This window comes from Myotis brandtii, unplaced genomic scaffold (assembly GCF_000412655.1).
Source record: "Myotis brandtii unplaced genomic scaffold, ASM41265v1 scaffold1169, whole genome shotgun sequence".
NCBI lineage: Eukaryota > Metazoa > Chordata > Mammalia > Chiroptera > Vespertilionidae > Myotis > Myotis brandtii.
The window spans coordinates 440552-466043 of NW_005354047.1; the positions used below are offsets into that span (position 1 = coordinate 440552).

Sequence of the window (25492 nt, forward strand, 5' to 3'; positions counted from 1 at the left end):
ATGAATGTAGCCCAGTGAGGAGGCCAGGGCATGGGAGCCATTTGCACTTGACGAGCTGTGGCATTGCTGTCCCACTGCTTCTACCTGGGGAATGGACACCCACCCCATAAAGGGCCAGTCTTAGGGAGGCCAGATGCCAGCTCCTTGAGGCCGGAAGTGGGTGCCAGTTTCATTATTGAACAACCTTGGCACAAGGTCTAGCCAACAGCACAGGGCACACAAATGCTTGACAAATATCATGTCCTGCCTCCAGGTGAGCACACCTTAGTGAGGCCTCCCGGACCCCTGGGGGTGATGGGTTAGCCTCTCCCATTCATTCAGTTCCACCTCATTCCATAGCATGTGTCCTGTCAGAGGGTGAGAACTCAAGACTGGCAACTGGGCGCTGGTCTTTAACACAGATTCTAAAGTTTATTCAAGCTCTGTCAGTGCAATTACAAGCAAGTATTCCTTTGCTTTTTGTTTGTCTGTTTAAAGGAATGAACAAGGAGCATTTTGCTTTTACTAAACAGGCATCGTCCTTCAATGATCAGTTACCCTTTAGGTAGAAGGATCTGACAGATCTTTGCTGAACTATGATTTTGTTAAAAACCAAAATAGCAGCCTCCATGAAACTCCTTTCCTTGTAAGAAATTCATTTTCACCAGTGTTTCCCAGTAAAAGCCTCTATTAAGGCTGCACACAGGGTCCCTGCTGGGCAGGTGTTATTACCAGTCTCTAACCTTCTGTTCCAAACAGAAATACTTTGTCCTCCTAAGTAATATGTTCTCAAAACTCAGCCCCACTCATTATGAGCTCGGTTCTCTTGTTACCGATGTTCTCAAGTTGCAAAATGTCACATCTAGCCAAAGCCTTTCAGATTTCACACCTCACCTTTGTTGTATGTGTGGGAGACATAATCACAGGGATATGTTTAAATTCCCAGCCCCCAATTTTTATATATTTTTTCACTTGTCCAAGTGGTATGTGTTCATTGCAGAAAAAAATTAGTACATATAAGAGGCCAACAACAAAAAACAACTAAGGCAAACAGAAAACTGCCTCGTTTCACCACTGGGCCCACAGTGACCATTAGCTGTTCGGTTGACTCTGTCCCTACTTTACATGTACAACAAATCCGATCGGGGCTGTCTCTAACAAAAATGCCACAAAAGCCTTGAAAATAAGGTAAAATCAAAGATTTTTTTCTGTTTTGTTAATCCTCACCTGAGGATATTTTTCCCATTGATTTTTAGAGAGAGTGGAAGGGAGGGGGAGAGACCGAGACACATCGATTGGTTGGCTCCGGCACACGCCCTGACCGGGGATGGAGCCTGCAACTGAGGTACGTGCCCTTGACTGGAATCGAACCCTAGAGCCTTCAGTCTGGGGGTCGATGCTCTAACCACTAAGCACCCGGCTAGGGCGAAATCAAAGATTCTTGACAAGAGAAGTTCCAGGGGGAGAACCCCCTCAGAATCTTCTCACTCAGCTGTCTTTTCTAACACCCACCTGGTGGCAGTGCCTTCTCTCTCTGCCTCCTTCCCTCCTCCTCACCCTTTTCTCCAAAGCTCAGCCCACCATTCTCTGACACTGTGAACCACCTGTGACCTCCGCTGCCAGGCCTTTCCGTCTGTGTCGTCACAAATAAAACTCGGGGCAGCTGCTAGGAGCTAGGAGAGAGAAGGGAAAGGTGATGACAATGTGAGCACATGCAATGGGGCTGCTCCTCATCCGCAGGCACTGGATCCTCCCAGGGGTGAGGGCCCCCCTGAGGGTGAGGGCCCACTGAGGGCGAGGGCCCCCCTGAGGGTGAGGGCTCACTGAGGGCGAGGGCCCACCCCCACACTTGTGCAGTCTGCGGAGGACCATGGCTGTGGCCTGGCATTCGGGGGACTGTCTGGCCACTTCTGGAAGATGGCCTTGTTTCACTCAGCACAACCTGTTGGCTGCAGATCTGGTCAGCATGGCACTGGGGAGTGTCTGGGGTGCTGAATTACCACAAATGATTATGCTCCATGTAGCAATAACAGGCTAAGAGCGTCTCCTGAGAAAAGCTGTGCTTATGAGATAACCAGCCCCATGAAGACTTGGAAAAACACAAATGTAAACCAAACTTTCCAAGTGTAGAGCTGGACCAAACACCTGAGTGATTTAGGGAATCCTTTGCTACATGCAAGCACCCACGCCTGGGCAGGAGTGATAGCATGCACTCGCAGGAGCACCCACTCTTGAATGGCTGCACTTCTGGAAACAGCTATTGAAGTAAGGCACCATTCAAGTCACAGGACAAAGGACTATTCCTGTGCGTTAAATAGGAGCGTCCCCTGGAGGGAGGAGTCCACCCCTCTCCCCACAGCAGCCTTGTTGGGCTTCTGCGCTCCCATTGCAGGGGCTACTTGGGTGGCATTGACATGCACCATTAATGAAATGCTCAACTTAAAAAATGTTTCTCCTTTCATGAATTCTTCAACTTGACAAAGCAATAATTCTCATTTTTGTGTTAACTATATGTTTGCCCAAATTTAATGAATCATCTATGATTTTTATATCATTTTTTTTTCATTTTCCCGATTTCTAGTCAGGGTCCTCAGACTGAAATCAGGCACGTCCTAAGGTCCAGGCTGGTTGGACACAACCACGTCTACATAAATCTCAGTCAGGTCCCCAGCGGGCATCTGAGAAAACATTTTGGGAAACAGGGTGTGGGCCTTTTTACATCTGTGCTCAGTGACATTGAAGCTGGTTGACCATTCAATTTGGGAGATTATAGTTCGTTAACAAGAAAAAAAAGGCAATTACATTTTTATGTATCTCCACCTACGCTAGTGTTTTTCACCAATGTTTAGAAAAAATGGCATGATATAATAAAATTGGCCACCCTAAGAGAATTTTGAAGTTGCCTATGGTGGCAGTAAAATTTTACTGATAAAATATAATTACTTAACTAAGTTTGAGAACTTAAACATATAAACGTAAGCCTTCTGCTGAACACGTGGGTTTCAGTGGTTGTGACTGAAGGTTCCAAGAGTGATTCCTTCATGTGCAGATGACGAAGCTCTGACAGGCAGTTGTTTTCAATTAGAGTGATTGCTCTGCTCCCACATTAAAAAGGGACCAATTTGTCAGTACGGTTAAACTGTGCAAGACTAAACAGGAACACAAAAGTAAACTACCTTTTTCTCTACTTTGCTATTAGGTTTAATATCCATGTAATACTAGATATTTGGTGTGTATATGCATTGAAGCAAGGGCCTGGCATTTCCTGATATTTAAAATTTACTTCCAATTTCTGAGGACAAATTACTATAATGAATATTACCAATGAGGAATTCATCAAGACCAACAAGCCAGCGTCTTGTACAATTTGGCACTTAGTAGGCATTCAAGATTATTCTCGAATGACTTTTATGTAAAAATTTTGTAGCTCTTGTTTTGACTCCAAATAACATCTACCCTACAGTTCATTTCTAACGCAGGGAGAAACTTTGGAGCCTGCAACTGAGGTACGTGCCCTTGACTGGAATCGAACCCTAGAGCCTTCAGTCTGGGGGCCAATGCTCTAACCACTAGGGCGAAATCAAAGATTCTTGACAAGAGAAGTTCAACGGGGAGAACCCCCTCAGAATCTTCTCACTCAGCTTTCTTTTCTAACACCCACCTGGTGGCAGTGCCTTCTCTCTCTGCCTCCTTCCCTCCTCCTCACCCTTTCCTCCAAAGCTCAGCCCACCATTCTCTCTTCCTCCTCCACCTTTGAGTTCTGTTTTCTATAATTAGCTCCTTGCCTTTTCTTATAAAATTAATGGTCTTGCATTCTTCCTGTACACCTCTCCGATTACTGAAATGAGCATTTAAAAAAGTGTCAGTAATGCAAAGAAAGAACACTTTTGAGGGGAACAGGAAGGGAAGAAGGAGGATGTAAAAATGTCTATTTTAATAGTTTTACACCCAGATCTGCCTCTGTAATATATACTTGTATCAATATGGAATATTTTCCACTAATCTCCGTTAGTACTTCTGTCCTGGCACATTAAGGCTGGCTGGCTCCTGGTCACAGAGCAGCAAGGCCAGCCCCAGCCCTGCCCCACTGCAGTGTCAGCACAGAGGGTGAAGGGAAGGGGACTGGGCGGATCTTGAATTCTGCCAGTTTCAGCACAAAGAGAGCCAGTGGACGCTGAGGACGCTAACAGACGCCGGGTGAGCTTTCTCAGGGGATGCTAAAGAGGAAGTGCTGGCGGCATTTCCTGGACAGGGGTTTGCGGAGGGACAGGAGGGTTTCAGGACTCTGAGACTGATATCTTCTCAGGAAGTTCGCAGGTGGAATCACATTGTTTATCTGAGAGCTTGCCAGGAGCTCCCGGGGAAGAATTCTTTCCACCTCTGACCTCACCACGGCAGGACTACATATAGTATAAGGAAAGAGCTGCTGGGCCAGGGCCGGGCAGGTGCAAGGACCACTGCGGACTCTCAGGCGCTGGTGGGTGGTGGCAGGAAACCCGGGCTTGGTGGGTGATTCTCAGAATTGTGAGAGCGGCAGAAAGCCCTGGACTCGGACAGAGCACTGACAGGGTTGTAGTGCCTTCCGCGTGTGTGTGTGTGTGTGTGTGTGTGTGTGTGTGAGTGCACATGTGTGTGTGTGTGCGCGTGAGTGCACATGTGTGTGAGCGTGCATGTGTGTGTGCGCATGCGTGTGTGAGCGCGCACGCGTGTGAGCGCGCATGTGTGTGAGTGCGCGCCCGCGCGTGTGTGTGAGTGCACGTGTGTGTGTGTGTGTGTGTGTGTGTGTGATTGCGCACAGGTGCTTGTCTGGCACCTACAATTTCAAAGTGAAAGCAAACTCACTAGAATAACCCGCGGATCTGGTGGTGGCTGGTTGCTTGGAGCTGCTCTATGGACAGCATGTGGGTCTGAAATCCTGTTCCTGGGAGTAGAGGTGAAGTTGGGGTGAAGCGTGATGCAGCCCCAGTCCTGCAGGTTCCACCCTGGCTTTGTGGCTGCTCCTCAGGGATTGGGGCAGCACGTGCTGCTGGCACCCACCTCCCAGGGCAGTTTCAGAGCAGGCCGGGCCTGGGCACAGTCAGATGGCAACGGCCCATTAATGATGCTCATCTTGGGCACAGCGGGGGCACGGGGTTTAGTCGCTTCCCATTTTGTTGGGTCTGCCAAATGCCTTTTGGAGCTTTCAACCAAGTTCTTATGATGCCTCAATAGGGTGCCTGGTGGAGTCCCACTGACCTTCCACTGACCTTGGTCGGTGGTTGCTCTTAGGAATGCAACTGGGGCCCAAGTTGTGGGATGCAAATGTTGTTTTGTTCTCGTATAAAGGCAAGATGGAGGGAACATCAATGTTTTGATAGTTTTGTTAAACATACAACCTGCATTTGAAGAACCAAAATTAAGTCTGTCTTTATGTTTCACTTAAACATCTCTTTTACTCAGACAAAAATAACAATAGTTGAAGGTAGAAACTGACAGAATTCAAAATTAATGGTTAGGAAACATTCTCAAAATTGCACTTTGCCAATCAATTATGTAACAGAAGAGAAAGCTGAACCTATTCTCATTGTGTTATTATTGTTATTGGTGTTAGATTTTTCACCTCTCAAGTGACCATTGCTATGGTTTATACTAGTGCATGAAAGTGTGTTCATGTATAATATGTTGTAATCTCATGCCCTTCCTGAATGGCCTTGGACTTTTATGAATAAAGTCCCGGTTGAGAGGAGAGGTGCCCAGAGACCTGTTGCTGGACCAGACCTCCCAGAGAGAGATTCCGGCTACCTGCACCCCCACACTTGTGCAGTCTGCGGAGGACCATGGCTGTGGCCTGGCATTCGGGGGACTGTCTGGCCACTTCTGGAAGATGGCCTTGTTTCACTCAGCACAACCTGTTGGCTGCAGATCTGGTCAGCATGGCACTGGGGAGTGTCTGGGGTGCTGAATTACCACAAATGATTATGCTCCATGTAGCAATAACAGGCTAAGAGCGTCTCCTGAGAAAAGCTGTGCTTATGAGATAACCAGCCCCATGAAGACTTGGAAAAACACAAATGTAAACCAAACTTTCCAAGTGTAGAGCTGGACCAAACACCTGAGTGATTTAGGGAATCCTTTGCTACATGCAAGCACCCACGCCTGGGCAGGAGTGACAGCATGCACTCGCAGGAGCACCCACTCTTGAATGGCTATACTTCTGGAAACAGCTATTGAAGGAAGACACCATTCAAGTCACAGGACAAAGGACTATTCCTGTGCGTTAGATAGGAGCGTCCCCTGGAGGGAGGAGTCCACCCCTCTGCCCACAGCAGCCTTGTTGGCGCTGAGTGAGAAGAGCCGCCTGTCAGTAACACACACAGCCGCTTCTGCGCTCCCACTGCAGGGGCTACTTGGGTGGCATTGACGTGCACCATTAACGAAATGCTCAACTTAAAAAATGTTTCTCCTTTCATGAATTCTTCAACTTGACAAAGCAATAATTCTCATTTTTGTGTTAACTATATGTTTGCCCAAATTTAATGAATCATCTATGATTTTTATATCATTTTTTTTCATTTTCCCGATTTCTAGTCAGGGTCCTCAGACTGAAATCAGGCACGTCCTAAGGTCCAGGCTGGTTGGACACAACCACATCTACATAAATCTCAGTCAGGTCCCCAGTGGGCGTCTGAGAAAACATTTTGGGAAACAGGGTGTGGGCCTTTTTACATCTGTGCTCAGTGACATTGAAGCTGGTTGACCATTCAATTTGGGAGATTATAGTTCGTTAACAAGAAAAAAAAGGCAATTACATTTTTATGTATCTCCACCTACGCTAGTGTTTTTCACCAATGTTTAGAAAAAATGGCATGATATAATAAAATTGGCCATCCTAAGAGAATTTTGAAGTTGCCTATGGTGGCAGTAAAATTTTACTGATTAAATATAATTACTTAACTAAGTTTGAGAACTTAAACATATAAACATAAGCCTTCTGCTGAACACGTGGGTTTCAGTGGTTGTGACTGAAGGTTCCAAGAGTGATTCCTTCATGTGCAGATGACGAAGCTCTGACAGGCAGTTGTTTTCAATTAGAGTGATTGCTCTGCTCCCACATTAAAAAGGGACCAATTTGTCAGTACGGTTAAACTGTGCAAGACTAAACAGGAACACAAAAGTAAACTACCTTTTTCTCTACTTTGCTATTAGGTTTAATATCCATGTAATACTAGATATTTGGTGTGTATATGCATTGAAGCAAGGGCCTGGCATTTCCTGATATTTAAAATTTACTTCCAATTTCTGAGGACAAATTACTATAATGAATATTACCAATGAGGAATTCATCAAGACCAACAAGCCAGCGTCTTGTACAATTTGGCACTTAGTAGGCATTCAAGATTATTCTCGAATGACTTTTATGTAAAAATTTTGTAGCTCTTGTTTTGACTCCAAATAACATCTACCCTACAGTTCATTTCTAACGCAGGGAGAAACTTGATTTTGGAGCCTTGCCCCTCAAACCTGGTCCTGATTACTGCCTCCACTCCTGTTTATATAATTCTGCACAGTTTTGGCAGGATTCAAGAGCACATACCAGGGTGTTGGCTTTTATGAATCTCCTGGGATGTGAATGTCAAGCCGACTGGATGAACTCTGGCCACAAAGCCCAGACAAGCACAACGACTCTATTTATTCAGACTTGGCCGCCTGAATGCAGATGGACTCTGTGGGTAATAAATTTTCACAGGCCAAGAGCTCCAGCATCAACCAAGCTGATCCCGGGAAGAAAAATGCACCCAGGGCAGCGCAGCGGGGCTGCTGATCCTCCTGTGCTGTGGTCCACGTCTGGGTGTCGTGCAGCCAATGCATTTGGTCGCTGATTGACAGGCACGGCCAGAGCTTCCTTTTTAAAAGCTCTGCTTTCTGTTATGCAATAGTCATATTAGAAAGAAACAAGGGAAAAAATGAACAGCACTCACTGCAATGGGCAATCTGCTCTCACTAACACACCCCACACTGCTGTTGGTTATCCAGCGAGCTCTATGGCACAGAGCAGAGACCTGACACAGGAATGTTCCCGTGTCCCCCCTGGAGAAACCCAAAGCATCAAAGAGCAAGACGTGCGGCTGAGCCAGCCATCCTGGCAGCTCCGGTGCAGCCGGGCTTTCCGTTCACACTGAGATTCCTTCTGAGAGACACGATTAGTACTCCATGCATTCAAGTAAGACAGGAACTGGCTCTTTAACTTGAAGATTGATGTTAACTACCTAGATATCTATTACATTAATTGTGCTCTCCAAATATTGATTGGGGATTAAAAGGTAACTTTTCTTCATGGTGAGGAGTAAATTATGCCAGTGGGAGAATTTCCCTCTACAGACTTTACCCAATGATCATGGCCTGCAAAATTAAAATTGTCAGTTGTAAGTGGATAACCCGTGCTCATTTGCAGAGAAATATGCAGTTCTATAATTAAAATGAAAAGACGGCCTAATATGCATGGATAATGTAATCACTGGAAGAGCTGTAGGCACATATGTCGCCATTCGATTTGGACCCTGCTCCCTTCCTTTCTCCACGCTGACACATTTGTCATCTCGGAGACACTGCCCTCACCGGCCACCAGCTTGGCTGCTCCTTGCGAGAGCCTCAGTCCTTGTCCCTCTCCTCATGCCTTTGCTGTAAGTTCATCTAGACATTTGCTGTGTCCCTCCTCCCGAGCCTGGCCTGACATGACCGGAAGAGCTGTCCTTTTCAACACATGCAATACAACTCTCATCTCCCTTCCAAATGCATTTAAAAACTCCTTTGGTACTTTGTAGCTTCAGGAATAATTTTGTCTTCAACCTTCTAACTTATTCACATCCCTCCAGGGAAACACTGCTCTTTGGAATTGTTCAAAAACCAAGAGTTACAGGAAAGGAGATCAAACAAATTGCTACAAGTATCACATGTCCTTCACGTACCCAGACAAACAAGAAAACTGGTTCTCATAGTTTATCCTATTCCCAGTTCGAACCTCATCAAGTATGAAATTTATAGGAGCAAACATGAGAACATGCTTCCATTTCAATGATATCTCCAAGCTCTCTGGGTAGACCCTGTCACAATCCCAGCTCTAAGGTCACAAAGTTCTGCTCTCCTCGCAAAGGAAGGCTGTGCAGACACCCACCTCCTGGCTTCGGAGGCTTCTGTCTAAGAAAACGTTTGAAAACGTATAACTGCAACATGGCTTGGCGTTAAGCTGTTTACCAAGTGGCTACAGACATTTCCAGGGAACCTGGAAAGATGCTTTCCTCCTAAATAGGTAGCTTACTGGTGCATCACTCCACAGTCAACCTAGGATCTTGGGCCTTATGTTTGGTCTTCTCTGCCAGCACCTTTGCTCCTTGGATAGATCTAATTTGAAAAATCAGTATTGGGTAAAGAAATAAAGGTAGAGAAAAGCAATCTTTGATACTGGATAATGTACAGCAGCAACTACTGTCTATTCATCTCCACATTGTGCACTCACTCAATTTAGCGTCTCTGCTGTGCCAGAAACAGTCCCTGCCTCGTCAGTAGAGAAAGATAGTTTAAAAAGTAAAAATTACACGTAACTACAACTGTCATGAGGCTTGAAAGGTTAAGGTCATTGTGAGAAGAGCTAACCATGGTCCAATTTAGGGGACGGGGACGCTTCTTGAGGACGTGAAAGCTATGCTGGACTTCCTAGACGAGTAGGTGCTGGTCAGGGAAATAATGAGGGAGCCGGCCGCTGGGGGCCCTGAGGAAGCTGCGCTTGGCTTGCTGGGGGGGTGGGGAGCTGAAAGAAGGCCCCCGTGGCTGAAGTGCCACGGATGAGCTCAATGCGAAGTGATGGGGAAGAGTGGGGGCGCCACGCTGTGTAGAGCAGTGTTGGCTCCGGATTTTATCCCAAGTGGAATGGTTAGTTGAGATTCTAGACCAGTGGTTCTCAACCTTCCGGCCCTTTAAATACAGTTCCTCATGTTGTGACCCAACCATAAAATTATTTTCGTTGCTACTTCATAACTGTAATGTTGCTACTGTTATGAATCGTCATGTAAATATCTGATATGCAGGATGGTCTTAGGCGACCCCTGTGAAAGGATCGTTCGACCGCCAAAGGGGTCGCGACCCACAGGTTGAGAACCGCTGTTCTAGATCAAGAAATGACTTGATCTGATTTACATGTTTAAAAAATCAGTATGAGAAAGTGGTATTATAGAGGGGAAGGGATAGACATATGCTAGATGGGTTTATACTAGCCAGGATGAAAAGGGACAAATGGACTAGTATTTAGTTTTGGAGGCTGAACTTCTACGACTTAGAGCTAAAACTAGCATTTACGTGGGGAACAGGAGTTGTCAAGGAGGAGTCCAAGGCACACATCTGGCAGTGCCGTGTTCAGAAATGGAAACATTCACAAGAAGGACATTCACATTTGGGTGCGGGTGGGTACCGGTGGCAAGACCAGAAGTCCAGTTTGACACATATTGAATATGAAATGCATGCGAGACGTCCAAGTGGGAGAGGCAAGAAGGTCTGCAGTTCAGAAGAGAGCGCTGAGCTGAGGGTATAACTTTAGAAATTGTAAGCATATAAGCATTGAAGATCATGGGAATCATGAGACCACTCAGTCAGAGAGGGGGGAGGGGGAGGAAGAGAGAGAGTGGGGGAAGGAAGTGGAGACATCAGGAATAAATGCTCAAAGGCTCCAACATTTGAGGTTGGGTAGAGGAAGAGCAGTCAACAAAGAAGCCTGAGAAGAAACAGCCAGAGGGGCTGGAACAAGCAGGAGTTTGGTATGAGACACCTCAAGAAAAGTGTGTGATCGATGGTTTTCAAGGCCGAATGCTGTACATCTTCTGGTAAGAGGAGAGGCTGAAAGGACCAAGTACACTTGGTCTGTGGTGGTCACTGTTCACCCAATGAGTGGTTCTGGTGGGGAGGTGGGGAAGAGGAGATGGATGGGTTTTGGAAAAGAGGAAGGCAGTGTTTTCAGTAAAAGAAGAAAGGGAGAGAAACAGTGAAGATTAGGGTGGTTGTGCGGCTCTGGTTATAGGAAGAGGAGACTTCCCGGTCAGCCATGAATTCACTAGGGAAATAAAGGTGAGTAAAAATGACTTGATCTGATTTACATTTTAAAAAAATCAGTCAGCCATGAATTCACTAGGGAAATAAAGGTGAGTAAGGTGCAGAATCATTCTGGATGTTCACTCAAGAAGTCAGGAAGAGAGAACCAAGTCCCATATTATCCACTTAGCATCAATTCTGTGACAGAGATAACTATAGGATACTAGGAGATTAAACTTGTAGAATGCCACCACCAGTGAACTGCTAAAAGTTATGTATATATAATGTAATACCTAGAACAAGTACTTCAAAAGCTAAACAAAGAGATACAATAAAAATAAAAAATACTATAGATAAATAAAAATGGAGTTCCCAAAATGTTCAAGAAACCTATAGGAAGCCAGGAAGAGGAACACAGAAAAAAAGAAAAAAAAAGAAAAGAAAAAGAACAAACAGAAAATAAAAATAAAGTGGCAGACTTCAGCACTAATGTATTAATAATTACATCAAATGCAATGGTCTAAATACATCAATTAAATGATAGGCATTGGCAAAGGGGATTAAAATATGACAATGATATGCTGTCTATAAGAAACTCATTTCAAATATAACGACATAAGTAGGTTGAAAGTAGAAGAATGGAATTAGTTCCATTACACAGACATTAATCAAAAGAAGGCAGCAGTGGCGGCATTGATGAAGTAGACCTCAGAACAAAGAAAATTACCCAAGAAAGAGGGGACATTCCAACAATAAAAGGGGCAATTAACCAAGAAGACACAGAAACGCAAAATGTTATGCACCAAACAACAGAGGTTCAAAATATGTGAAGCAAAAGCTGATAGAATGGAAAAGAGAAACAGACAAATCCACAATTAACGTCGGAGATTTCAACACTCCTCTTCCAACAATCGACAGAGTGACTAGACAGAAAGTCAGCGAGGATATAGAATAACTCGGCAACATCAACAGCAGGATATAATGGATATTTACAGAACACTCCACCTAACATCAGCAGATTAGATATTCTTTCAGGAGCCCACGAAACAGATACCAACACAGATCAGATCTTGGGCATAAAAATTACTCCATAAATTCACAAAAACTGAAATGACACAGCATGTGTTCTTTGACCACAATGGAACCAAACTAGAAATCAATACAAGTAAGATGACAGGAAATCTCTAAACACTTGGGAAATGAAACAATATGGTTCTAAATAATCCCCACGCCCAAGAGGAAGTCTCACTGAACTGAATGACATTGAAACTACATCTCAACATTGTGGCATCCAGCTAGGGCACAGCTCCTTCACAGCTCCTTCTCTGCTAGGAGCTGTGCCCTAGCTGGATGCCACAAATGTACCCCCACAGTCAGTAGGCACTGGAAGAAGATGTGAGCAGTCCCAGGCATACAGGAGAGACTTTCTTGCAGACCAAGTAGCCATTGCTAATCAGGAGCCATCTGATAAAACAGTTCTTTAAAGCAGCCCTACAAAGCGGCCACATACCGGCTGGTCAACAATATCCTATATAATAAAAGGGTAATATGCAAATTGACCCTAACAGCGGACAACCGGGAATGACTGGTCACTATGATGCGCACTGACCACCAGGGGGCAGACGCTCAACGCAGGAGCTACCCACTGGTGGTCAGTGCGCTCCCACAGGGGGAGCTCTGCTCAGCCACAAGCTGGGCTGACGGCTGTGAGTGCAGCAGCGGTGGCGCGAGTCTCTCCCACCTCCTCAACAGTGCTAAGGATGTCTGACTGTGGCTTAGATCTGAGGCTTAGGCCACAGTTGGACATTCCCCGAGGGCTCCCAGGTTGCCAGAGGGATGTCTGACTGCCAGCTTAGGCTCGATCCCCTGGGGAGCGGGCCTAAGCCGTCAGGTGAACATCCCCCGAGGGGTCCTGGACTGTGAGAGGGCACAGGCCAGGCTGAGGAACTCCCCTGAGTGGACAAATTTTTGCGCACTGGGCCTCTAGTATCTTTATACTGACTTAGACAAAAGAGGCTTCTTGCCAAATAGTGACATCAATATTTGGGTTATAGAAAGGTACACCTGTGCATTGTGTACAGTAAAACTGCTGTGTCATTGCCTTTGCACATGCACAAGGCAAATTGGCCTTTACCATCAGGCGTACTCTGATTAGGGTTCCCACAGCAGTGATAAGAGTGCATATACAGCACTAAATGCTTATCTTAGGAAAGAGGACAAATCTCAAATCAATAATCTCAGCTTCCTCAGGAAACTAGAAAAAAAAGAGCAAAATGAACCCAAAGCAAGCAGTAGAAAAATAATAAAGGTAAGAAATCGATGAGACCGAAAACAGAAAAACTGATAGAGAGCATCCATGAAACAAACGTTTGAAAAGATCAATAAAATTGATAGACATCCAACAAGACTGACAAAGACAAAAATAAAGGTCAGTATCAAGAATAAAATGTGGTATCACGATAGCTCAGACATCAACAGGACAATAAAGGGATACAATTGTACACACATGACAACTTAATGAAACGATGAAGTGATTATTTGGAGAGCACATAACCTACCCAATGTGAAAAAATCTGAATAACCCTTTAACTAGAAAGAAAATAGAATTCATAAGTTTTTAAAATCTCCAGGCCCACAAAGTTTCACTGAAGAATTCTGACAAACTTTTAAAGAGGAATTAACATCAATTTTATACAATCTCTTCAAAAATGGGGAAGAGCTGGGGACACGTCTCAGTTCATTTTACAAGCCAGTGTTGGCCTTCTGCCAAGACTAGACAAAGACGATACAAAGAAAAAAGCCTTAAGAACAATATCCCTCATGAACATAACAGGTGTGAGGATGTGGAGCCACTGGAATTCTCTTCTGTTGCCGGTGGGAGTGTCAGCAGTGCAACCGCTTTGGAAAATGGTTTGGGACAACCTACTGGAGTTGAACGTGCACGCACTCTATGGCCCAACTGCTCTCCAAGAGACCTGTACATGGGTAGTTTAGATGTAATGTGTGGTTTATGAATATTCATCAAGTTGTATTCTTAGGTTACATGTCCTTTTCTCCATGTGTGCTTCACTCAATTATAAGTTAACTAGAAAACAATAAAAAGCCTATTGGATCTGGTGACATGAAGATAGCAGGGAAGCACAGTTCTGAGGGAGTGGCGGGCTTTGGGGACCTCAAGTTAATTCCAATTTTACAAATAGTGTGACTGAGCAAAGAGCAGTCCAGGCAGTGGGCCAAGGTTGCAGGATTACTGAGTCGGAGGGCAAGGGCTGGAACCCAGGGAGCAGGGATGCCGAGCCCGTGCTTGCCCACCACACTGCCTGTCTACTTGTCCTTGAGGGCACCAAGGCAGTGAGGACAAAGCAAACACTGGACAGGAGCACTCACACGCACTAGGGCAGTGATGGTGAACCTTTTGAGCTCGGCGTGTCAGCATTTTGAAAAACCCTAACTTAACTCTGGTGCCGTGTCACATATAGAAATTTTTTGATATTTGCAACCATAGTAAAACCAAGACTTATATTTTTGATATTTATTTTATATACTTAAATGCCATTTAACAAAGAAAAATCAACCAAAATAATGAGTTCGCGTGTCACCTCTGACACACGTGTCATAGGTTCGCCATCACTGCACTAGGGCCTGAGGACCCTCCTGGAAGGGCCAGCAGGCACTGCAGCTTGATGCTCCTGTAGATGTCGCTTTATTGTGATGTCCAGGCTGTTGACCAATATTCACAGGACAACCAGGCATCATGGAAGAAAAGATGAAGCATTTTCGTTTACTATGTTTACCAAGACTGGGAAATGTACAATATATTTTTGAAATATTTGAGTTAAGGGACAAACTCTGAGTATGTCTGAAAGTCAACTGTGTTAACTGTCTAATCATCTCCCAATGCCAGAGCCACGCAGTACGCGCACGTGTGCCCAGGCTCCATCCACTTTTTCCAGCACAACCGTATTTTGGTGTTGGAGAGAAAAAAACACACCGTATCATTAGAGTTTTTGAGAAGCATGGAAATTACGATTTTGTAATTAGGCCAGGGTATAATTATAGGCTAGAGCCAGATAATATAATTAGTGTTAGAGCAATCCCTGAAGCTACCACACACAACCACTGTGTGAAGCCTTAATTAAAAAGAGGAGATTACTGTATAAAAGTCATTCATTCTGTCAGTTGCTTTCATTGCAAAAGGTGGGAAGGTGCCCACACATAGGGACTAAATGCAAGAATAAAGGATCTGACACTATAATCACAATACAATAATATCAGTGTCTACAAATGGAAAAGAAGTCACTAATAAAGCAAGATGAGTCAACTCAAAGTTCTTGCTGCCTTAGAGAACATCTTTGATAACTAGTTTTTTAGAATTGAGTTTGCAGTGGAAATATTTCCTGGAAATAACTCAGGAAATTCTTTCCTAATTAAAAAAGGCTTGTGGAATGAAATAGCCGGTAAATCCCTTTTCCAATATGAAGTTTACAGCATCTCCACGTCTGATGTGACTTATCCACAACACACCTATGTGAACTTCTCCCTGGGAAAACACACACACACACAGATGAAATCATTTGCTTATGGTCACACAGACGAGGACCCAGACGAGAACTGTTCTCTAGGTCTAGCACAGTGGCTGTGTTATGGGCGGCTGACCGCCCTGGTGTCTCCACCCGGGACCAGCGAGCAGTCTCCAAGAACCCTGAGTGGTCCTCCGGGTTCAGTTCACCTCCCTCCACGTGGGGTTCCCTCCGCTTGCCAATCCAGTTTCAAGATGCACCGAGTTCAATCTCACGCGTAGTTGCTTCTTTGGTGCCTCACCACCTCTCACCAGGTGAGCAGACGCTTCGCTCGCTGCTCTCCTAGCCACACTGCTCGGCCGCTCTTCCTGGAGGTTTCCTTTCACTTTCCTCTCACCTCTGCACACTCTCTGTGCATTGTTCCCATCCGCAGGTCTAGACAGCGCCTGCGCCTGGACCGCGGTACCTTTATGTAAAATTCCCTCTCCCAAGAGCGACCGAACGGCACACGTGGCTTGTAGTGCACGTAAAAATGACTTAGAAAAACCTCTCCGAGTCGTTCTCAGACCTCCTACATTTATCCACACTGACAAAATGCGGCACAGGTAACAAGAAAAAGGAAACCGTGTAGGGAAATCTGTCTTTAGTGTTTCCAAACATGCCTTAAAACGCAGGCATTGCCTGGAGCGCAGAGGTGAAAGTGATGAATGTTGAGTGGGTATTTTTTCACTTTAACTGACTGATCAGAAGAGTATTTACAAAGCCCCGACTAATGTCTGGAGCTGATAAATCAACACCAAAGGAGAACATTTCAAGCACATTTATCATTTAAGACAAACGGGCTATTCTGAGCATGAAGCTTTCTTATTCATCATTGTAGCTCACCTCTACGCTTGCGTCTTCTCAATGTTAATAACATCTGCATAAGACTCCTCAATATTTAATGCGGACAGCTTGCCTGTTGCATGCCGATGAGGTTAGGATCACGCCTGATCGCCAGCAGGTCAGTCAGCTTTCCAGAAAAAGAGGCTTCCCCTCTGAAGCCTGACCCCAGCCAGCCTTCTTATAAATAGCCGCTGTTGGTTTCAATGCCATAAAAAGCACAAAATTACTGTTTTAAGGGAAATTAAGGTCAAGATATTTTAACAGACTTTCCCAACGGCACCAAACATTGTCATTAGCAAAGGACGCCCAGCATCGTGGGCCCCACGTTTCAGCATTTGTATGACTCAGCTAATGTCCGGACGGTCTGCCAGGTCGGCGTCATTGCACCACGCCCAAACAGCACAGTGCCCAAGGGGACTTACCTGTTCACCCTCCTCTTCATCACTGCTTAGCTTGAGGTCATCTTCTAGCATTCTGGAAGAGGGAACAGAGAGGTACCGATGCTTAGCAAATTCAAATAATTCTCAACAAAATATCTGAATTCAAGCAACGTTTCAGTCATAAGCCTGTTTGATGTACTGATTTGGAAAAGTGTTCGTTTGAAGCCCTTTTCCTGTGATGCACCTAGAAGCAACACACGGCCACGTCATGAAAATTACCGCTCACAGCAGTCACAGCATGAGATGGGAGATGGGGTGCTTCCAGAACGTGAGGCGCGTTTCCTGCGAAGGTTTTCCGCGTGGCAGCGGCTGTGCTCCGTGTCCACCGCCACTCACGGGAACAGGACCAGAGGGCCAAGGGGAACGCTGCGGAGGCTAGCTAGCAAACAACACGCTAGAGCAGCGGTTCTCAACCTGTGGGTCGCGACCCCTTTGGCGGTCGAACGACCCTTTCACAGGGGTCGCCTAAGACCATCCTGCATATCAGATATTTACATTACGATTCGTAACAGTAGCAACATTACAGTTATGAAGTAGCAACGAAAATAATTTTATGGTTGGGTCACAACATGAGGTACTGTATTTAAAGGGCCAGAAGGTTGAGAACCACTGCGCTAGAGGGTGAGCCACGCCGCTCGGGGCTCCCACCCGCAGAGACCTGGACACACCTGCCACAGATCCTGCCGGACAAGGAGAATCAGAGGGGACCTTCCGGGAAGACTCCGAAGGCAACTCCCCCGTGCCCGCAGATCTGTATGACAGCACACTCTTGGGCCCATAAAAGTTAAGGGTAAGACAAAAGACAAAAAACACGTCAAGCCCCGTGATTTCTGATGATGATAAAATGATATTCTTACCAGCACCACTGAATTGTTTCTTTACAGAATATTAGTTTTCAGATTAAGTCATTTCAAAAGAAATCTCACTTAGGAGTGTGCTCCACAGCAGAAATGCACGCAGGCTGGGGCACCAGGGGCGGGTCTGAAGGCCCTGGGCCCCTGCGCTCCAAAGGCCTCACTCTCCTCCTCAGTCACCTTCCAAAGACGGTCCCTTAGAGTGTGCCTCGATCCCTTTAAAAGCCCATCATCAGTATATTCCTCTGAATATTTTAATAAGTCATCTCGGTGACTTTTGGGGTGAACCTGGGAGAAAGACCTGCCAGGATGGGTCGTGGGCAGAGTTCTGCCCCAAGGCTTCATGCTTAGGGCAGGTCACTTAACTCCCCTGTTCATAAAACGAGGTGATTCCTGGCAATCTCTAAGGTCCAATCTGCTTTAGATTCCATAAGTCTAGGAAATAAATCTGCCCCTCTTTTGGAAAGTAGGAAAACTCTTGTATTGTCCTTGAGATCACCACCGAGGAATTGCTAAGCAACCATGGTGTACCATTGAAGCCACAGCTGCTGGGACGCCACGTCCACGTCCTCACAGGCTGCGGCTATGCTGCCTGCCAGTAGTGAGAAGTCTCATTCGCTCATTATTTAAACCTCAAGCAAACAAACAAAACAGCAGCAAAGACTGTAGAGCAAAGACTGTGCCCCCAACTGCTCTTTATGTCCGTCTGGCATGCCATTCATTTCCCTTGATCTCAGGAACTCGTACCCCCGGCTTCCAAGAGGAGACGTGGTGGAGATTTATTAGAGCACTAGTAGCCCTGCGCACGAATCCGTGCGCCAGTAGCTTGCTGCCGCCCCCCAGTAGCTCTCCGCCCGCTGCCCCGCCCTCCTGTAGCTCCCTCCTGCCCCTAGCTCATAGCTTGCTGCCCTGCCCTCTCCTGTAGCTCGCCACTGCCCACTTGTAGCTCGCTGCTCCACCCTCCTGCTGATCTGTGATCCGGTCCTTACGCGGTCGGTCGTTATGCTTCACGGTATAATGACCATTTGCATATTACATCTTTATTATATAGGATTGTTTGGGAAGAAGCTAAGGAGGGGATGGTGTTCTCTTTGTCCTTGAGTCCCTGATGACTAGCACAGTGACGACAGAGTACAGTGCCAGCTTGCTGGCTGGGCTAAGGACACCTTCCCCAAGACTGTTTTCCTACCAAAAGGTACACATGCCTTTCTGATGAAAAATACCAGAGAAGCAGGCCAGTTTCTTGCCTCTAGCCCTTCCTCCCTCTTTTGGGGCAAACTGCCAACTGCAGTTTGGTTTAATCTCACAGACTGCCCTTTGAGCACTGGGTGTTCTACGTGTGGGTGGTCCTGTCAGTGGGTAGGGAAAGGGAGGGGAGAACACACACAATCGTTGCTAACAACCCCCTTGTTGTTACATGGAAGTCCTGTCAGGGGTGACTGAGAAGTTTCATCTTTATCCAGGCAATCGTGTGCACAAATTTGAAGGCCACTGTCAACCGGAGCAGGAAACCCCAAAACCCTTCAAAGCAAGGGATCTTAGCTGGGCTGCACACCAGCTGAGTGACTCGGCCACCACATGAAGCTGGCGCTGCCAACAGTAACCACAACCGTGAAAACAGTGCGTCAGGGTCTCTTCTAAGGTACAGAGAACAGCTCAGTTTTGTCTGTTTTAAGCATGTGCTAAATGTGTGGACAAGCCTCTCACACCCCTGGTCCCAGGCATGGGGCACCTCTGGCCTCGGGTCGGGTCTGCAGTGAGACTCACCTGCCTGGTCATCGCTCAGAGGAAAAGCAGGAGACCCAGCTAGCTTTGGGGGCAGTGATCATCCTACCACCGAAGCTCTCACTCGTATTTACAAAATATATCCTGGCTCATATCTAATAATTGAGGATCAAATGTAAGAATACTCTGCATTCAAGAAAGACTTCAAGAGAAGTCAGAATCCAATGAAACTTCAGAATATCTTGAATCTGAGGAAAGGGCAACGGAAACGCTGAGTGAAACAGACACAACCCAGCGCAATTCTGGCTGCTGTTCTCAACCCAAGAGACGCAGACCCAGTCCCTGCCACCTGGAGCCTGATCCCCAGCAGACACACCAGAGGCCGCTGGGACTCAGCCCATCCTAGAGCCTGACCAGCCTTCTGCTTGGCTCTGAGGGTCACAGCAGAGCCCTGTGACTCAACTTTCCAGGGCACAGTGCTTGTTCCCTTCACGCACTTCATTCTGGCGTAATGTTCATCAAGTGCCCACTTTTAATGCTGGAAATATCAGAGTGGCCTCTGGGGGGGGAGGGCGGGGAGGGTGCGAAGTCTATTTGAGGTTACAGCTGAACAAGAAACCATGGCCAGAGAAAAGAGAGCTGTGACAGCCATGGCATCCTAAGCGCTGTCGGGTGGTGTGGCAAGGAGCCTGTGGCCTGTGCCTCTGCTGAAACGGGTCCATGGCTTCTGCAGCCCTGCCTCCACCCCGCCCCGCCCAGGAAACAACACGGCTATCGTCTGTCCATTTTCAAAAGGAAAGACTGGGCTAGGTGCAATAGACAGGAACCACACAAACGAAAGTTTTAAACCAAGAGTAAAAGGAAGTGCAAACTAAGTATTGGTTAGGCCATGGGGTAGGGGTGGGGACCTCTAATGACGTTTTCGAAAAAGGCAATTCTGATGCTCAGAAGGCTGAGGTCAGCTTAGGATGGGTCACCTGCACATAGTGCAGGGGTGTGCGGGGACCCCTCCTGGCACCCCGCCACACCCCTCCACCCCTCACCAGGGCACCCCGGCTAATGCTGCCAACCACCCAGAGCCCCGCCCCTGCGTCCCCAGATCCCCGCCCCTGCGTCCCCAGAGCCCCGCCCCTTCGTCCCCAGAGCCTTCTTGGTGTCTGAGCTCCTGATAAAGGGCAGCAGCTCTCAAGTTTGAATGATTCTGGCCAGGCCTGCTGAGCACTGTCTAGACCCCCTCAGTCAATCCCCACAGCAAATCCTCTGAGGTGGGCACGCTGGGCAGCAGGCCCGGAGGTCAGAGCGACTGCCCAGGCTGAGTGAGTCCAGCTCTGAGATTCAACCAGCCGAGTGACTGGACACCTGCCTCAAGGCTTTACCAGAGAAGTCAGTACAGGATCCCTGGGAAGCGCTCAGCACAGAACCCGGCGCAGGAGGAGCATCTATAGACGCTCACTTTTATTAACATTCCTTTACCTCTGAGGGTGACTAAAGCTGCGGAGCATTTAAGAAACTTGATGGGTAAACAATTTAGGAGGCAAAGATGTTTCTGCAACGAAGCCTTCAAACTAAACCATTTGCTCTACTTCAGGCCATTCTGCAAAGAAAGTATGTTCTCTGGAAGCTGTGGAGGGGTTACAACTGCTGCTGTGGTTGATTGATCTGAGGTGACTCTACGTCTACAGAAGACAGACAGCATGTCCATCAGTCTGAGTGCACAAGGAGACATGCCCTGGGATCCCGTGGTCAGCCTCGGGGCCAGGAGTCCCTAGCAGGACCCACAGCCTGATGACAACAGGGACACTGAAATAAAAGACAGTAAGGTCACACTTTGCAAGTGAATGCCAGACAGCAGAGGAGCAGCCAGCAGGGCGGAGACCCCAGATTTGGCCCTGAGCACCCGGGGAGCTGCCCAACTGCTGTCAGGAGCACAAGTCAGCGCCCGTTGAGGCCGCCCTGCGAGTCTGCACCAGAGCACCTGGTGCGGAGGATCAGCATGTTTTGAGCCGTGGGCTGAATGGTCTTGCTTTCTTGTATGGACCAGCCGTGTGGAAGAAAGGGTGCGATGGGGCCTGCTCTGCCAGGCGCCCCTCGGGGGGCCTCTCTCTGGAAGGGGGAGACGAGTGGGAACTAGGTCTCACCACCAGTGGCAGCATTGGCGTCCAAACTCCCAACCGTTGACTAAGTCACACGTGTGTTCACCGGGTGGGACCGTTCTCCATGGAAGCACCCGACTGCCAGGGCTGGTTCCCCTCACACACTGCGCTCAAACCAGCACTGCCTTCCCAGCCACTTCTCAGAGCGGATAACCGCGACGCGCAGATGCACGTGATTCTAACAGAGCCAACCGCTTCATCTGAAGAGATCTTCCCTTCAGCTCAGGAAGGTGGGTTCAAGGCAACCCAGCAACTTCCATTTGATTATGGTAACTTCCACGTGTGCACTACTCTTAATGGAGCCACAGGCAAATGTATGTTGTAGCTGGTGCTTATGTTTTCAGGCCCAGCATTCTCAGGAAGCAGAAGTAGCCGCCTGCCCTTAACAGATGGCCAACTGCGTCTCAGGCTCATCTGTATCTTACAGGTGCTGCGCAGGGGCACTTCACCTGCACATGTAACGGCGGTCATTTCACAGAGCAGTGGTTTTTAATTAACAGGATTTCCCTGGAATTACTTGTCATTTAGGGCTCTTAACAGATGATGCCTTTAGTCCTTTAAAGTTCATTTCATTTAGGTATATCTTAATGGCTTTTTAAAAATCTGAGTTTAATTGGGCTGTTTGATTTTCAGATTTGTTTCTATAGCTGGTGCTACTACTGTCTCCCCCTATTTGAGATTTAAAACCAAAGACAAATGTTTATGACTCCCCATTAAGCATATTCATATATGCAAATATCTCCTCTAGCAATTAGCAATGCATGATAGCCTATGTGTTATGCAAGTACACCCCTCTGAAGGCATTCCCCGAGCCATCATCTCTACTGCTTGGAACACGGGAGGGAAAGTTGTAAAACTCATTTTATTCTGAAGTCCGGGTCAGTGCTGCCATCTCCCTGGCTTATTTTCATCACTGGTGGCCACCTCCTCTCTGCATTTGTTTAGGAGAACTTAGCTCGTGCCACTCCAGTTAACTGGGAACCAGGAAGTCTAGGGTCGGCTCACACTGTGATGCAGTGGGTCCGAGGCACGTGAAGTAACTGAGTCTGGAAGCAAATGGAGAATCAGAACAAGACAAAGGGGTGGTCTTGGTGACCTAAGAGTCCCCCACTCTGGTGCTTTCCCATCTGGGTGTCAGTGCTACATCTTCTGAAGCCACGGTGATTCCGAGGGAGACAGACGGCGTTTGCTCACACACACTGCCTTCCTGGACTTCTCTTTCCAGGGTCTGCTCTGGTTGTCAATGACAACACAAAAGGTCTGGCTCTGCCAGGTCGATCCCGGGCAAAGGTGCACCGTATCTCTTCTGCTTATGATCTTATTTTTTCTTCAGGACAGTAAGTCCCAACGGTCCTTTTCGCGGACGTATAAGCGACGGAGTCCACCTCCCACCTTCTCCACAGGCCCACCTACCTGGGGACAGAATCTCATTTCCTACCATCTAAGAACCTCGGGAAAAGCAACCTCACTTAGAAAACCTGCCAAACCCTGGTGAGACAGGGGATGAACGCCTGCCTTCAAAATCTCAAGTGAGCCCTAGCTGGTGTGGCTCAGTGGATAGAGCATCGGCCTGCAGACTGAAGGGTCGTGGGTTTGATTCCGGTCAAGGGCATATGCCTGGGTTGCGGGCTCGATCCCCAGTAGGGAGCATGCAGGAGGCAGCCAATCAATGATTCTCTCTCATTATTGATGTTTCTACTTCTCTCCCCCTCTCCCTCTCTGAAATCAATAAAAATATATTAAAAAGCAAATCTCAAGTGAGCAACGGCTTTCCCAATATACTAGACCCACATCTGGTATATTAACACAGGACAAAGGGAAATCAGAGGAAAACGAAGCTCAACACTAATAAAAGGACACAGTCAGTGGTACCGAGTGTGGGGAGGGGGGTGAGTCCTGAAATGGCAGCCGTAGCCTACGTGTGAGTCTGAGTTCTGTCCCTAGCTAGCTCTGGGAAAACCACTTCATCTCTCTCGACATCATTTCCACCTCTCTGAAATGAAGCTTGGATAAAGTGACTCTGCAGCCTGAATCCCATGGGTCTGTGCCTTTAGCGATGGGTGGGAGCCTGGGAAGACTGCTGGAGGATGCGGAGGGAGCTGGAGGGGAACCTCACACAGCTGCAGTGACCACAGGAAGGGGATGCTCTGAGTCCCGGCCCAGGAAGAGGGGGCGGCCTCGCAAATGCTGCACCTGGGCAAGGCTGACCGCGGCAGGGAGGTCTGTCCACCCGTTCCCCCGGGTTGCCGGCCCCCACTTCTCCTGGATGTAGTACAGACACCTCTCCCTGAAGTTGTTTGAAATGTCCCAGGTGTTCTGGGTTTTAGTTGTGTAATTTTAAAACTTGGCTGGTTGTTCCTCTCTGGGAATTGCAGTTGTAGCAGGTGCCAGGCCGCCCCGAGGGAACTCTCGGTCTGGGGGACATGGAACGCTGGGCCCACACCCCTTGAACATCCCAAGACTCCTTCCACCAGAAAGATGTAAAATGCCACACACAGTTCCGGTGATTGTAAAAACAGGAAAATGCTCCGTCTTTTCCATTTAGGGCAGTGGTTCTCAACCTTCCTAATGCCGCGACCCTTTAATACAGTTCCTCATGTTGTGGTGACCCCCAATTTCATTGTTACAAATTGAACATAATTAAAGCATAGTGATTAATCACAAAAACAATATGTAATTATATATGTGTTTTCCGATGGTCTTAGGCGACCCCTGTGAAAGGGTCGTTCGACCCCCAAAGGGGTCTCGACCCACAGGTTGAGAACCGCTGATTTAGGGCAATGCGGACCACGGTATAAAGTAGCATTCTCCGAACATATTAGACCTGAAAATTGCTTCCTCCTGAAAGAATTTCAGGGAAACTGGGTTGTGGGTACTTGATGATTTCTATCAAAAAACAACCGAGGCTCTAGCAAGAGTGCTTTGATAGGGAACGCTTTCTCCTCAAAGATGGTTTTATAATCCCTGTCCTTGTTCCTCACAAGGACTTCTAGAAAATTACTTTCTGAACTCGCTGTTCTTGGTATTAGAGGATGAGGTTGGGAAGGCGTCACAAAGGCAAGTACAGTGTGTGCAAAACAGGGCCCTTTTCCGAGCAGACACCAGCGAGAGGTCATAGGACTCTGTCAAGGGCACAGATCCAACAGCGGGCGTTTCTTCCCCTCACCCTCTCTGCAGGGGACTCTGTCCCTAAGCAGAAGGGAACTGAGATGCTTTTGGATTTGGCTCAAGTGTGTGATGTCGGATATGAATTGCTTGTCAGTTAATCAGTAAGCTGGTTGCCTATTCTGTTTGCTAACAAATGACTTGCATATTTAATTGATAACTTTTTTTTAAATCCTCACCTGAGGATATGTTTTTATTGATTTTTTTTAGAGAAAGAGGAAGTGGGTGAGGGCAGAGGGTGAGGAAGAGAGAAAGAGAGATAAAGAAACATTGATGTGAGAGAGACTGGACCAGAGATTGAACCTGCAACCTAGGTATGCACCCTGACCGGGAATCGAACCCACAACTTTTTGGGTGTATGAGGTGACGCTTCAGCTGAGCCATGGGCCAGGACTTAACTGATACACTGAGAGTGAGAAAGCATTGACTCAAAAAGGGCCACTTGTACAGCAGGCTCAGATTTGTCGTTTGTTCACAATACATGTTTTTGACTTTTTTGGCTATTGTTATTGACAAGTTAATTGCTAAGACAGTCCCTAATTAAGAGACTTATTTGAACAGATAAGCTGTTAGGACTGGAAAAGAGAACCAAGCTTAGCGTCCTAATTAGCAAATGCATGTAGGCTACACGGGCCTCACATGTTGCCTGAGCACCATAGGACACAGTGGTCTCAGAACCTGACTGGGCACTGCAATCACCCGGGATCTTTTAAAGG

At 47.1% G+C, this 25492-nt stretch overlaps 1 protein-coding gene across 1 annotated transcript in view; it reads right to left on the bottom strand.

The window, feature by feature from the left end:
- The window catches only part of AFF3 (AF4/FMR2 family, member 3), a 420422-nt gene that overhangs the window by 111943 nt on the left and 282987 nt on the right, over nt 1-25492 (bottom strand). The window contains exon 9 of the mRNA XM_014529775.1: nt 16862-16913. Coding sequence (XP_014385261.1) covers nt 16862-16913 — 52 coding nt within the window. The remainder of the gene's footprint in view (nt 1-16861; nt 16914-25492) is intronic.